This window comes from Lontra canadensis, unplaced genomic scaffold, assembly GCF_010015895.1.
Source record: "Lontra canadensis isolate GAN:19392208 unplaced genomic scaffold, GSC_riverotter_1.0 scaffold116, whole genome shotgun sequence".
Classification (NCBI taxonomy): Eukaryota; Metazoa; Chordata; class Mammalia; order Carnivora; family Mustelidae; genus Lontra; species Lontra canadensis.
The window spans coordinates 3,843,837-3,858,038 of record NW_022631110.1 but is presented as its reverse complement, the minus strand read 5'-3'; the positions used below and the strand labels follow the sequence as shown (position 1 = coordinate 3,858,038).

The window sequence follows — 14,202 nt, the reverse complement described above, 5'->3', positions numbered from 1 at the left end:
ACCTGGTGAGTAGCTACCATATTGGATAGTACAAATATCTAAAACATTTCCCTCATCACAGAAAGTTCTCTTGGATACCACTGGTCTAGATCCTAGAGGCCATATCTCAGCGACATTATGCTTTCATTTGAGAGTGTCCCAAATGCATCTCAAATTCAGCATTTCCACAGCGGGTTAGGAGAGAAGGTGCTGAAAGACAGGGTGAAAACAGATCAAAGAAGCACAAGTTCAGGATGTCGAAGATTAAGCTTTTTTTTTTTAAGATTTTATTTAATTATTTGACAGAGAGAGAGAGATCACAAGTAGAGAGGCGGGCAAAGAGAGAGGGGAAAGCAGGCTCGCCACTGAGCAGAGAGCCCAATGCAGGGCTTGATCCCAGGACCCTGAGATCATGACCTGAGCCAAAGGCAGAGGCTTAACCCATTGAACCACCCAGGCACCCCTAAGCTTTTTTTTTTTTTAATGAAAACTTTTAAGCACACAAGGGAGAGAGAATCATGAAACCCACATCTAGTTCACAGATTGAATAGTTCAAGGCTGAGCATGTGTCAGGGATGTGGTGCAAGTGCAGGAGGGGCCAAAGGCTGGAGGATGAGAGATGGGGGGGTCATTACACAAAGACCCTCACCCGTGGCCATTGACAGGGATAAGGGATGCATATGCTAAATGCTGAATGATGACCACAGTGCATAGTTTTTTGGTACTTTCTACCTGGTAAGGAAAGTGGGTAAGTTTGGAGTAGATGACAGGAATTAAGACAGAGGAGTGATAGAACTGCATATGGGTCTTGTGAAGTCCAAACAGAACTTGGTCAAGATGTTAAGGGCAAGGGGATGGGTAGCCTGCAGGAGCAGGACATTGGAGAAATGGCCAAATCCATGTTCTCTGGTTTCTTAAGCAGGTAGAGAAAGAATATTTGTCCTTGGAGAGGATATTGAGGGACTCAGTTTCACATAGGAAGCTAGTTTTCACCTACTTTAGGAGAAGCAGAGTATGGTTAATGGAGGGTATTTTGTCTGTCACAGGAGGGACAAGCAAGGGCTAATGGGCCTGTGGGAAGGAATGTGTGTTGTACATGACAGTGAAGATTAGGGAGACTTAGGGGCCAAGAGGATGGTATCACTTACTGTGTGTGGGTGCAGTGGGCACCTCTGAATTCCTCATGGTAAAACAGAAGAAACAGCATGGCTTTTCAGACCCTGAAGATGAAGATAAAAATGAAGTGGCTTGTGCATTAATTCATACACAGTGTATTAACTTCTTCAGGACAGTCAAACTGTCTCATCAGATGAGGGATAAGAACTACAACTAAAACAGTGCTCCGAATTAATCTTTGGATAAATATTGTTAACAACACACCCATTTTGATACTCTTAATGTTAGACATATTTGGTCTTTCATTGAGGAATCTAAGAACTGGAGTTTCTTTCTGATTAGGTCCTGTAATGCTCTTGTCCAGAGTTCTCCAGAATGTTTGTTAATAATTTCAGTTGTTTTCAATAATTGTTGTTTAATAATTTCAGCAGTGCTTTTAGTGCTTTCAACACTGCACCTTTTGCTCATGTAGAGTATGTGTCTTTCAGTATTTCTTAACCTTTTAAAGTATTCCTTTGGTAATACATAGGCTAATTGCCTCCACATTTCCTGCAGGATAGGAGGACATTCTTTTTAAAGTCCTGATCTTTTGACAGGGGGAGGGCAGAGGGAGAGAGAGAATCTTTTTTTTTTTTTTTACATTTTGTTTATTTATTTATTTATTTATGAGAGAGAGAGAGAGAGAGAGAGAAAGAGAGCACGAGCAAGGGGAGGGGCAGAGAGAGAAGCAGACTCTCTGCTGAGCAGGGAGCCTGGCGCAGGGCTTGGTCCCAGGACTCTGGGATCATGACCTGAGCCGAAGGCAGACGCTTAACCAACTGAACCAGCCAGGCACCTCAGGTGCAGTCTTGTCCATATGTCACATTGCCATTCAGTAACATACTGTAAGATGAGTATGATTACTTACATTATTTTTATAGCTGAGGAATATGACACATTTGTGAACAGGAAGAACATTAGAAATCTAAAAACAGGGGTGCCCGGGTGGCTCAGTGGGTTAAGCCTCTGCCTTCGGCTCAGGTCATGATCCCAGGGTCCTGGGATTTGAGCCCCGCATTGGGCTCTCTGCTCGGCAGGGAGCCTGCTTCCCCCTCTCTCTCTGCCTGCCTCTCTGCCTACTTGTGATCTCTCCCTCTGTCAAATAAATAAAATCTTAAAAAAAAAAAGAAATCTAAAAACAAGCACTTAGACTTTATTTTTTTTTAAAGATTTTATTTATTTATTTGACAGATAGAGATCACAAGTAGGCAGAGAGGCAGGCAGAGAGAGTGTGGGAAGCAGGCTCCCTGCTAAGCAGAGCACCTGATGCGGGCCGATCCCAGGACCCTGGGATCATGACCCGAGCGGAAAGCACAGGCTCTAACCCACTGAGCTACCCAGGCACCCCACAAGCACTTGGACTTTATAGGATTTTCCCTCACTGCTTAGAGCTCTTTATCATTCTATTATCAACCATTCATCTGTGGATGAAAAATTTCTAAATGTCATTTAATTTTCATATAGCAAAGAAAGATAAAAGATTTTTTAACACTTTGTTTTTTAAAGAATTATTTACTTATTTTAGAGAGCATGAGTGGGGAGAGGGGCAGAGGGAGAGGGTGAAAGAAAATCACGAACAGACTCCCCACTGAGTGTGGTGTGTGTGCGGGGCTCAGTCTCATACCCTGAGATCATGATCTGGCCGAAATAAAGAGTCAGATGCTTAACTGACTGAGCCACACAGGCACCCCAAGCTAAAAGAGATTTTTAAAGATTGGTAAAACAAATGAGAAATAGGTGTTAATTTCTGTATTAAATATAAGGGTTCTGTTGAGTGTTTTCTTCTACTTGCTGCTTCAAAAAGTCATGTAGCAATTCGAACCCAAAGTAAACTTTTTGAGCTTGCCGTCACTGCTCTTAAATTGCTGACTGGCACAATTGTAGCCATCAAGACATTTCTAGTTTTTTTGGCTTTTTAGTTTTAAATATTTATTTCACTTAGTTTTTAAAGAATTGTCATTAAGTAAGAATGATGGAGCTGTAGTCATTTATAGTTTGACTAGGGAACATTTGTGTCTTCATTATGGTGTGTTCACAAGTCAGTACCTCATTACTCTTTATGTTAACAGAATTTAAAGTTAACCCTATATATATGAACCCAGACACACACAGACAGACAGACAGACACACACACATATATATGGACTGAAGTTGCTTCCCGGGAAATTTGAGTCATTTCCTTGAGTGGATACTAACTCAAGTGCACATGTCTGCGACTGTGTTGAACCTTGCGTGCTCCTCTCAGCACACAGTTCTTTGGTAGTTTGTCTTCTGAGAATGTCAACATCTCCTAACAACAGTTATGTTCTCAAAAGGCTGGAGAGAGAGGAATTGAAAAGAAAGGCAGAGGAAGAAAGACTTCACCTAGAAGAGGAAGCCCGTAAGCAAGAAGAGGAAAAGAAGCGTCAGGAAGAGGAAGAAAAAAGAAAGGCAGAAGAGGAGGCTAAGAGAAAGGCCAAGGAGGAGCTGTTATTAAAAGAAGAGCAAGAAAAAGAAAAACAAGAAAAAGAAAAGCAAGAAAAAGTCATGATTGAAAAGCAGGTACTGTGTGAGTCTTCATATGGACTCCCTTAAGGACTTTATATTAGGTAAAATGAGTTAAATTTGAATAACTTATAATACTTACTTGAAGTTTTTCCTTAAACTAACTGGGCTGGTTATTAAGTGTGAGTTACTTTGGACAATAAAAGTGAAGTTTGTAATGTTTGTTGTATGTCAGTTCACATCCCCCAAAAGGTAGATGCTAGGATGAGAATTTGGGTACCAGTAGTTTATTTGGGATAAGATCCCAGGAAGCTGGTAGGGAAGTGAGAGGAAAGCCCATGTAAGTGAACTAAGGAGTAGCTTACGGTGGACCAGTAGGGGTTAGTCCCTTTGGCATTCTCTAAGAGACCGTGCCATATGCCTTAGAATTGTCCCTCTGAGGGGTGAGGAAACTGGATTATTTATCTTTCAGCTCCTGCCTCTCATGGCTGTAGATCATTCCTTGTGGGAATTAAGTTTCTGAAACTCCTGGGGTGCCTGGGTGGCTCATTTCATTGGGCACCCACCTCTTAGTTTTGGTTCCAGTTGTGGTCTTGGGATCATGAGATCGAGCCCCACATCAGGCTGCATGTTCAGTGTGGAATCTGCTTGGGATTCTTTACCTTTTCCTCTCCTTCTCCTCTGCCCCCTTCCACTTGGGTCTGTGTGTACATGTCCTCTCCTTCTAATAAATAAATAAATCCTGAAATGAAAAAAAAAGTTTCTGAAGTTCCTGGCCACATGCACATGGCTGGAAACAGTCCTTCAGCACAGAAAGACCTTGGCAGGCAGTATGGAAAATATCTGTAGGTAATTTGCATGGTGGACTGAGGGTGTGTGAGTGAGGCCCAGCCACGTCTGCTCTGTCATAGAACAGGCTGTGTAAATCCACACTGAATATTGAAACAACATTCCCTTTGAGGTAGATGATAAGGTAGAAGGTTATGTGCATATCCCAAGGAATTCCACAACACTGTTTTCTCAGCTTAGTAAAGTCTGTGCCTTGGTTTTCCTGTTTCTGTCAGAAGGAAGCAGTAGAAGCAAAGGCCCAGGAGGCAGCTAAACAGATGCGTCTAGAAAGAGAACAAATCATGCTGCAGATTGAGCAGGAGCGACTGGAGAGGAAGAAGGTAAGAGCTAAGGATCAGGAGGAGTTAGGGTGAGGCAAGAACAGGAAATGAATCCAGTTCTCTTCTACAGTTGTTGGGTAGAGTGATCGGAAAATTACCTAATTAGGTCAAGTTTGTTGGTAGTGCTGTTCCAATCTTCTTTATCTCCATTGGTTTTCTTTCCTCTTGTTCTAGTAGTAACTAAGAGAAGAGTGTTAAAGGCTCTATCAGTGATTATGGATTTAGCCATTTCTTCTTCTAGTTCTGTCAACTTTTGTATGTTTTTGTAGCTTTGCTTTTAGGTGAATACATATTTCAGATTATTAAATTTTCCTATTGATTTGACCCCTTTATCACTAATACATCTTTATCTCCAGTAATAATTGTCTGAAAGTCCACTTTGTCAGCCTTTTTGGTGCTTAGTGTCTACATGGTAAATATTTTTCCATCCTTACACTTTGAACCTATGTATGTCCATATGTCTCTTATAAACAGCATATAGTTAAGACTTGTTATTTTAATCCAGTTTCATAGTCTTTGTCTTTTCATTGGAGAGTTTCATCCATTTACATTTAAATAGTTAGTGATAAAGTTGGATTTAAGGAGACTGATTATAAAGCTCCATTCCCAAGGTATCGTAGATCCAGCCCAGGCTTTGAACTACTTTAGGCCTGAGAGTTAGGAGACCAGTCTCTGGCCTCCCCTCCTGACCTGCACCTCAGCTTTACTTTCTCTAGGGTGGTCCTCTAGAATGGCAGGTGGTGATTTGTTGGTTTTTAGGTAACCTATGGAAAGGAAGGAAAAAAATGGAATCTAAACTGTTGATTTTAGGTACGAGTTCACTTCTCAAGTATTTGATCGTGTTTAGAGGGCCGAGGTGTTTATCTGCAAAACCAGTGGAAAACCAGTGGAAATTATTCTCTGCTGATGTTTCTCTTTTATAAGTTTTCTGACATATGAAATTGCATATAGACCCAACTGCTTTTACGTGTATTTGGTTTTATTGTCCTTTTACCTGGTTCTTTTTGGTTTCCAGAGAATTGATGAAATCATGAAGAGAACAAGAAAGAGTGATGTGTCTCCAGAAGTGAAGGTAGGTGTTCAGAGTGCCATTTTAATAATTTATTGGCTGAGGAGGAAAGAATGACATGGTATATTCAGTGGAATTGAAGGTCTTGGAGAGGAAAAGCCAGAAAAATTGAACTCTTCCTACTTTGTTCCTGGCTAGATTAAGGAGACTGTCAGTACCTGGAAGGAGAGCGAAGTCTAAGGAGTTTCAGACAGGGTGGTAATGAAAAATTTCCTCCGAGAAGTGGGGGTAGGAATGCAGTGAGAGGCATGGTAGTTCCTGAATAAATCAGGAAATGGTCACAGATTAATAAGGGAAACACAGCTGATTTGTAATAAGCTCAAAAGATTCCAGGAATTACCATGGAACAGGCAGATGGCTCAGTACAGTTCCAAATATCTTCTGATGCATTTCAGAAGCACTTGTCTTTCTGTGTAAAGTCATCCTTCCCTGTATCTGCTTTCAGAAAGAAGACCCAAAGGTGGAGCTTCAGTCTGCTGTGTGTGTGGAAAAAAAGATAAAACCAGTTGTCCCGAACAAAATAGGTAAGTGTGAGAACTGGTTCTTGAGTTCCTTTCAGCAGGTACGGGCTCATAGCACTTCCTGCTGGGGACAAGCACCTGTGGGTCTTAAGAGTATTACTGCTGGAAGGGGACTGTGTAGTTTCCCTTCTGGTGGAGTCCCCATCTCCACCAGAGGTCTGTCAGGTCCATTCAGAAAGTGGAACTCTACTAGTCCCACCACAGAAAACTGGCCACCTGCTGGCCCATGTTACCTTCCAGGGAGCTCAGCAGCTGGTCAGGTTCTATTCAGAATGGACTCTGCTATTCTATGGTAGTTTCTACTGTCTTCCACACTTCGGGCAGTCCAGCTCGTCTCTCTCGGGTATACTTAAAACTCTTTAGATGTGAATATTTCATGGCAACCAAAATCAGAAGGGTGTGTCCATCTCAGAAGCATTCTACATTTTTCCTTTGCATTGGGGCTCAAGTAAGCGCTCTACAGAGTGTGGGGACCTGCACAGTATGAGACAGCAAGCCTCCTGGGCGGGTCAGGAGCCCTGCACAGACACTGGTGATGTCATTAGTCCTTTCTTTTCCCTGTGTGAAGCTGATGACACAGGGGTTTTTTTGTTTGTTCGTTTGTTGTTGTGGGTTTTTTTGGCAAAAGATGTTGCACTGCTGGTAAAGTAGAGGATTAAATTAATTGCTTCAATGTATATTTCCTCTGTTAGCTCCTTGTTCTGGATATTTTATGGTTAACGAATGACTTTGTGTTCTCAATCAGAAATAAATGGATTAAACAACTGCCAGGAAGTTAATGGTGTGGGGCGCAGTGGCCCAGAAACTTTTCCCCGAGACATTTTCTCTAATGGGCTTAAACCAGTTGGGGGACTTGTTCATCTGGACACCCTTGATGGGAAATCAAACAGTCTGGATGATTCAACTGAGGAGGTTCAGTCTATGGATGTGAGGTAAGTTGATTTATTTTGCATGTGAGCTTCACCTCTTCTCCAAACACCTCCACTGCCTCTTCATTGACTTTTTTTTTTCTTTTAAACACCTGAATCGACTAAAGTAGGTTCCATTGACATTTAGGAAAGCTGTCAGTGGTTTATCAGTGTCTTAGGTCAGGTTCCCTAGGAGTAGAGCCTGGGAGGGGTTCCTGGGTAGCTCAATGGATTGAGCATCCAGCTCTTGGTTTTGGCTCAGGTCATGATCTCATGGGTCATGGGATTGAGCCCCACGTCTGGCTCTGCGGTCAGCGGGGAGTCTGCTTGAATATTTTTGCCCCTCACCCCACTTGTGTGCGTACTCTCGCTCTCTCGCCTAAAATAAATATTAAAAAAAGAAGTAGAGCGTGGGACAGGTATTCAAAGGCATGGGATTTACAGGGAAAGAGTTCTCTGGAGCAAGAGTTGGGTGGGAAGCAGGATGGGGCACGGGAAATCACTAAGCGAGGCTTCTGTCAGCTGGTCATAGGGGAGATCTGGAGGATAAATTTCTACCAGGGAGTGGTCTGATTAAGGGAAGCAGCTTCTGTGCCACCGTATCCATCAGTCATTGAGCGTGGTCACCCAAGGAAGGGGATGCAGTTATAACTTCAGTGGACATAGGGCTCCTTCAGCCAAGGCGGGTGTTCAGAGAAGAGGGGGCAGCTCTGAGCTGTTAGCAGCCTGCTCTCTCTGCAGCTGGGAGCCGGATGTACCTACAGCTAAAGGGGATCCGAGCGCAACACCAACAGGACTCACTGTGTCCACTGTCTTATGTTACATAGACTTGTCAGCGGGGACTTGATAAGGAATCTCATTTGCTTTCAGATGCTACAATCTTGAGGAATTCTTTAACTAGTGTGTTTGTAGGTGATATCACCTGGCAAATTAATCCCATTCAAAAGGAGAATTCAGTTAGCCTGTGGTTGGGGCAGAGACACTGCAAGAGAGAGCCTTGGGCAGGGCAGTTGAGTGGAGGCAGCTGAGTCAGGAGGCAGTGACAGTGTTTTGCAAAAGTTCTGTCAGCGCTCTAGCCCCCCAGAGCTTACCGTTCTCTCCTTGGCTGTGAATTCTCAGCTTTGTCTGGGAAAGATGGTCTTTCCTAGGGCACAGTGATTGTAAATATCCCAGCTTGTGCATCCTGGCTTTGAGCCAGGTATGTAAAAACCCAGGGTCCAGCACCCCGTCACCAGTAGAGCAAATTCTACAGAGACAGCCCTTGCCTCCTTTGGTTCCACTCCTCAGCCACCAGGGCAGAACAGCCGAGTCATCCTAAAAGTTAACACCACATCTCTGCCCCCGCCCCATGTTGAGCCTACCTCCGCTTACTCTTGATGTCTCTGGGAGTGGGGTATGGGATAAGACATAGCACCCGCCAGGGTTCAAGAAGTGAAGGGGCTTTGTGTGTGCTCCGAGTTCTCCTGCGGCCGTCTCTGCATTTAAAGAGAGATGACTCCTGGAAGTTGCACCCAAACTTGTGGCCTTTTCTCCTCTTCATGCTCTGACCAGCTCTGTAAACCCAGGGAGAGGAAGTAAAGTGAGGTGGAGATGGGGTGGGTTTTTCTGCTGATCGGGCAGTTTGCCCAGGTTCCAGCCACCAGAGGTGATGGTAGGTCCTCTACTACCCCTTAACTAGGCTGAGTATGAGGGAGATGGATTTTCTGAGTTTTTCAGTTCAACTGGTTTTTATAGATTCTTCTCTCAGATCTTATCAAGGAAGAAAAGAACAGTCGAACCTGGCAGCAGCCTTACTCTGGCTGTTAAGAAAGACTCTGAGTGACGGAACCTCACACGCCAGCCCACCACTCATCTGAGCTATGCCTGTGGTTGACACAGCTGTGAAACTCCTTCTTCCATCTCTAGGAGGTGGAGAGCCAGGCCTGGTGGGCAGGAGCTGGATAAGTCAGGGTAGAGTGGGGCCTTACTTGGGAAAGAACTGCTCTGCCGGTGGTGGGTGGATGGTGGGGTCCTTGCTAATAACGGCTCCCACCTAAACTGAACACTTGCTCCAGGTGGCTCCACACAGACTTCCTCGGTATGATCACATCACGCTCACAGGAGCCCTGGTATGAAGAAATGATTGCTCACCCCCATTGTACAGCAGAGAAACTGAGGCCAGGGGAGAAAAAGTAGCTCGTCAAAAGTAGCACCACTTGAGAAAAGCAGCGCCAGAAGCTCCAGTGCTGAGTAGAGCCCTTCCTCAGCTCAGTTTTAACTTCTAACATTGGCTTTCTTTCTTTCTTTCTTTTCTTTCTTTCTTTCTTTCTTTTTTTTTTTTTAAGCACTGGCTTTCTATTTGGTTTTTCCATTTTGAAGATTTTGGAAGTGCTTGGCTTCTCCACAGTGCTGGTGCCTTTAGTTTTTATTTTCTTTCTTCTTGTGGAAGTGTGAGCTTGGCCTTCACAACTCTGCTCAGTCCACTTCCCTTGTTCTCCATGGGGGCCTTTTCTATCAGAGTCTCAGAGTTGAACTAACTTGTATTTTGTTTAGTACATTTCATACCAACTCTAAGTCCATCTTCTCTAGAAAAGTAATATAACCAAATATTGCAAATACAATTAATTTTTGCCTTTCTCTCTCTTCTTCTGTCCTTCTCTTTCCCCTCCCCACATTCCAGTCCTGTTTCAAAGGAAGAGCTTATTTCTATCCCAGAATTTTCACCAGTAAGTGAAATGATTCCTGGGGTGTCTCTGGACCAAAATGGAACTGGTAATGCCCGAGCTCTTCAAGATCTCTTAGATTTCACTGGCCCCCCCATATACCCCAAGCGATCCAGTGAAAATCTCAGCCTGGATGACTGTAACAAAAATCTGATTGAAGGATTTAACAGTCCTGGCCAAGAAAATACTCTGAACACCTTCTGTTGACAAATACCTCTCTTTAATGAAAGGTACAGTACAGTCTTTTGCTTAGAGTCTAAATTTATACCTCTCCACCTGGGGTTTGTGAAGGTGGGGTTAACATCATTCCATCTCTTCGATGGTCAGTTTTATTTGAAAAATATAAATGTGAATATGAATACAGATATCACCTGTTTTGCCAAAAGTTCCACACTATGCGAAATGTAGTTTATGGAAGACCTACGTTAGTTACCTGTTTATAGTAACTGAAAGTAATCCAAAGAGGGTTCTTGCTTTTACAAAAAAAAAAAAAAAAAATAGAGGCAAAATGTGCAAATAGTATTCAGCGTTCACCTTGGAGCCAGCTGTTAGAGAGGCAGTGAGAGTGGCTCTGCCAGGCTCCTTCCTGACAGCCGCACTCAGCATTCAGCTGCCATAGCTTTGCACTATCAGTAAGCATCTGTGCTTTATCTCCGTTTATTTTGCACATCCATTGGCAAGAAGTGTCCTAAAGTATCAGAAAAGCCTAAGAGGTTATTTTCGGAGTCTGGAAGTGCTCAAAAATTTTTTTCATGTGAGTTAGTGGTAATTGCTTCTTCACCATATTCCATTACAAAAGGTTTCGTAGGAATGTTCTTTCAGATGCGGGGGAAACCTGTATATAGTATATACTGCAACACATACACAATAATTGAGATGGATTTTGAGATCCTTCATTGCTATTCGCCACCATGCCTGCCCCTGCTCTTCGGGGTTTGTGGATGGGTGTGTGTGTTGAGAAGCACTGCTAAAAGTTTGAGCAGCCATCTGTCTGGAGTAGCACCATTTTTAGAGGCAAAGAGAGAATGCTGTAATAGTGGTGCAAGGTGGTATTAATAAAATGAATGTCTCCCCTAGTTTCTCTCAGTGCCATCCCACATTCTAGCTACAATAATTTATATGCGGTGATGAGCTTTTGGCCAAATGATTTGCTGTTCTGTTGACCCATTCTGCAGTCTTTTAAAGTGAATATTTATTCTTGGATCACACCTGAGGGAGTGGGGGAATGGAGAACTGATGTTTGTGTCCTAAAGCTTTTGTTCACCACCTTTGGCCTTTTTTCTTGCCAAAATGAGTTCTAAATACTCTGCATTTGGGTGACTTAGTTATACATACCTCACATTGGATTTACTTCATTTTGGGGCTTATTTGTTTTGATGATGAAAACATAATTAGAATCTGTCATCAGTTCCTTTCATAACTTGATTCCAACCGTCCTCCCACTTCAGACTCTTCAAAACATTTCTATATTCTCATCACACTCTCACTTTCTTTTTTTAAAATTTCATTTTAATTCAATTAACATATAGTGTATCATTAGTTTCAGAGGTAGAGTTCAGTAATTCATCATTTGCATATAACACCCAGTGCTCATTGCATCATGTGCCCTACTTGATGCCCACCCCCTAGTCACTCCATCCCCCCACCCATTTCCCCTCCAGCGATCGTCAGTTTGTTTCCTAGAGTTAAATGTCCCTTAAGCTCCACTCCTATAACAGAACTTTAATGCCTGATAGGATACAGTCCAACCTTTCTGTTTCTCAAATGAGGAAACATGGGGTGCCTGGCTGGCTGTCAGTAGAGCATTCTCAGATCAGTAGAGCTCTTGATCATAGGGTTAGGAGCTCAAGCCCCGTGTTCGGCGTAGAGCCTACTAAAAAGAATATTAAAGTCTATTTTGGGGCTCCTGGCTGGGTCAGTCAGAGGAGTATGAGATTCTTGATCTCAGGGTTTTTGACCCCATGTTGAGCGCAGAGATTACTTAAGTAAAATCAAATGAGGAAACAGGTTGGGGAAGCCACATAATCAAGGTCATTGTATTTTGTATACATCTGCCTGTGCTCAACTTTTGGGTATACACGGTGCATCTCTTCTCTTGAGTTTTGGGAAAGAAGGTGTGGCCCTTTCACACATGAAAGGGAATGCATGACAGGTAATTTTTAGAATAAACCAGGTCCCTAGAGAGTATTATGCTAAGTGAAATCAATCAGCAAGAGAAAGAAAAATGCCATGTGATTTCATTCATACGTGGAATTTAAGAAACAAAACAAACAAGCAAAGGGGAGAGGGAAGAGGCAAAGAAGAAACAGACTCTTTACTGCAAGGAACAAACAGTTACCAGAGGGGAAGTAGGGAAGTGAAGGGTGAGACAGGTGATGGGAGTGAAGGAGGGCATTCGTCCTGATGAGCACCGGGTGACGTACAGAAGTGCTGACTCACTCTACTGTATCCTTGAAATGAACAGTATACTGTTAATAGGATTAAAATAAAAACTTTAAGAAATACAAAGAATGGGATAGAGATAAACATAAATAAGCATGTATTTTGTTTGTTTTGACTGCATTTGGCTTCTTAAAATAAGTTCTCTTCTGAAATCCTAAAATATGTTGGGGGGGGGGTCATTGTCACAGTAGCTGTGGGTAGCACTGCCATTTGGAAAGCAGGACGTTAGGCATCCTACAGGTTTTAGGACAGTCCCAACCGAAGAGAATTTGGCGACCTAGTAGAATAGTTCTACCCAAAATGCTGTAGCACCTCAGTTGAAAGATACTTTGTGAACCAAGGAAAATATAATCAAGAAGGTAGAAAGTCCCAGACAATGTGATCATTTTAGTGAGAGAGAATAGGTACAGCGTGGTCTCTTCATTCATCTCACCTGGTTTTGTTTTTGAATTGACACAGGTGGTGTTTGGAGAACCCATGAAGCTGCTGGTAGTCAAATCCGAGCTGCCGGTCCTCTGAAGAAGCTTCTGTTGTCCTAAATCCCTGGATTCCAAATTATTAGATCCAAATGTAACTGTATATTCCTAGTTAGTATGTCAAACTCAAACCCTGGCCACTCTTGGTAGAAACCTTGAAACGCTGGCCTTGTTGGGCTTTAGCAAAATTTCATGTTACAGATCTATTTATGGGCTTCAGCGGCTGATAAAGCGCTTCCTGTGCTACTTTATTATCGTAGTGCTCCTCCGAATAACCCAGGTGGTTCTGTGTTGGAAATTCACCTTATAACTGTTCTTATTCCCAAAGCTGGAGTACCTAAACATGTAGATGTCTTTTCCTGTAAATATTCTAGACGTTAACCCAGACTCTGCTTAAGCATATATACTGAACTTGGGCTGTTTATCTCCTTGTCTCTGTTTAGAAGAAGAAATTCCAGAGGGTTTTCTCCCTTCTCTGAGGTTTCTTTGTTGGAAGTTACTATCAAGAAGCTTTTTTTATTATTAAGCTTAGCCATCTGTAAAATGTGTTGCCCCACATTACTCCTTGGGGAACTAATAGAGTAAGTCTGGTTGATTATGGAAACAAGCAGGGCGGGATGATTTCTGTTCACTTACGCATTTTCTTATAGATGTGGGCACCTCAGTCTGGCAAGGATCTTGTCATTGTTGAACCTTAAAAAAATCTCCCAAGCCATCAAGCGGCTTTTGGACCGAAGGAAGTTTGAATGAATTTTGTGTCTCATGCACAGGTGGTTGGTTTTCATGTTGTTGCTATTGCTTTTCTCTTGGATCTTCAGGTCCTTGTTTGTTTGCTCCTGTGTTTGCTCAACTCTGATGAAGCCACACACAAATGAAAAGTATAGTGCTCTGGAATAAGGAGGCCCTGAACTGGACCCAGTATATCACTTTAATAGATTTCAGTATAAAAATATCCGAACGGGCGACAAATGACACTAGAATGTATACTCCATGTATTTCATGCACATTTTCAGAACACATATAATAATGTGTTTTCTTAATTTTATTTCTTGTGGTGAAATGTGACTTTCAGATTAAAATGACCTTCTCTGAAACTTATTTTGACTTGTATAATAAAGCGTTTGGAAAAGATCCATAATTTTGACTGAGGTTTGCAACAAGGAGATAAAAAGAAGTCTCAAAAGTAATCTTGTTCATGTGCTTTTAAAACCCGCTACAGTTTAAAACTTTATTAGTTATGGAAACTGTGTATGTTTGTGTATGTGTATATATTAAATAAAATACATGCCTCCAGTAA

At 42.5% G+C, this 14,202-nt stretch overlaps 1 protein-coding gene across 27 annotated transcripts in view; it reads left to right on the top strand.

The window, feature by feature from the left end:
* Positions 1-14,202, top strand: part of MAP7D2 (MAP7 domain containing 2) — a 96,373-nt gene extending 82,171 nt beyond the window's left edge. For 14 of the 27 annotated variants that reach the window (XM_032840777.1, XM_032840776.1, XM_032840775.1 and 11 more), the window contains 7 exons: positions 3,435-3,675; positions 4,683-4,787; positions 5,803-5,859; positions 6,302-6,380; positions 7,123-7,309; positions 9,945-10,217; positions 12,889-14,202. In XM_032840777.1, coding sequence (XP_032696668.1) covers positions 3,435-3,675; positions 4,683-4,787; positions 5,803-5,859; positions 6,302-6,380; positions 7,123-7,309; positions 9,945-10,194 — 919 coding nt within the window. In that variant the 3' untranslated portion in view covers positions 10,195-10,217; positions 12,889-14,202. The remainder of the gene's footprint in view (positions 1-3,434; positions 3,676-4,682; positions 4,788-5,802; positions 5,860-6,301; positions 6,381-7,122; positions 7,310-9,944; positions 10,218-12,888) is intronic. The other 13 variants (XM_032840792.1, XM_032840790.1, XM_032840794.1 and 10 more) reach the window with 4 other exon arrangements.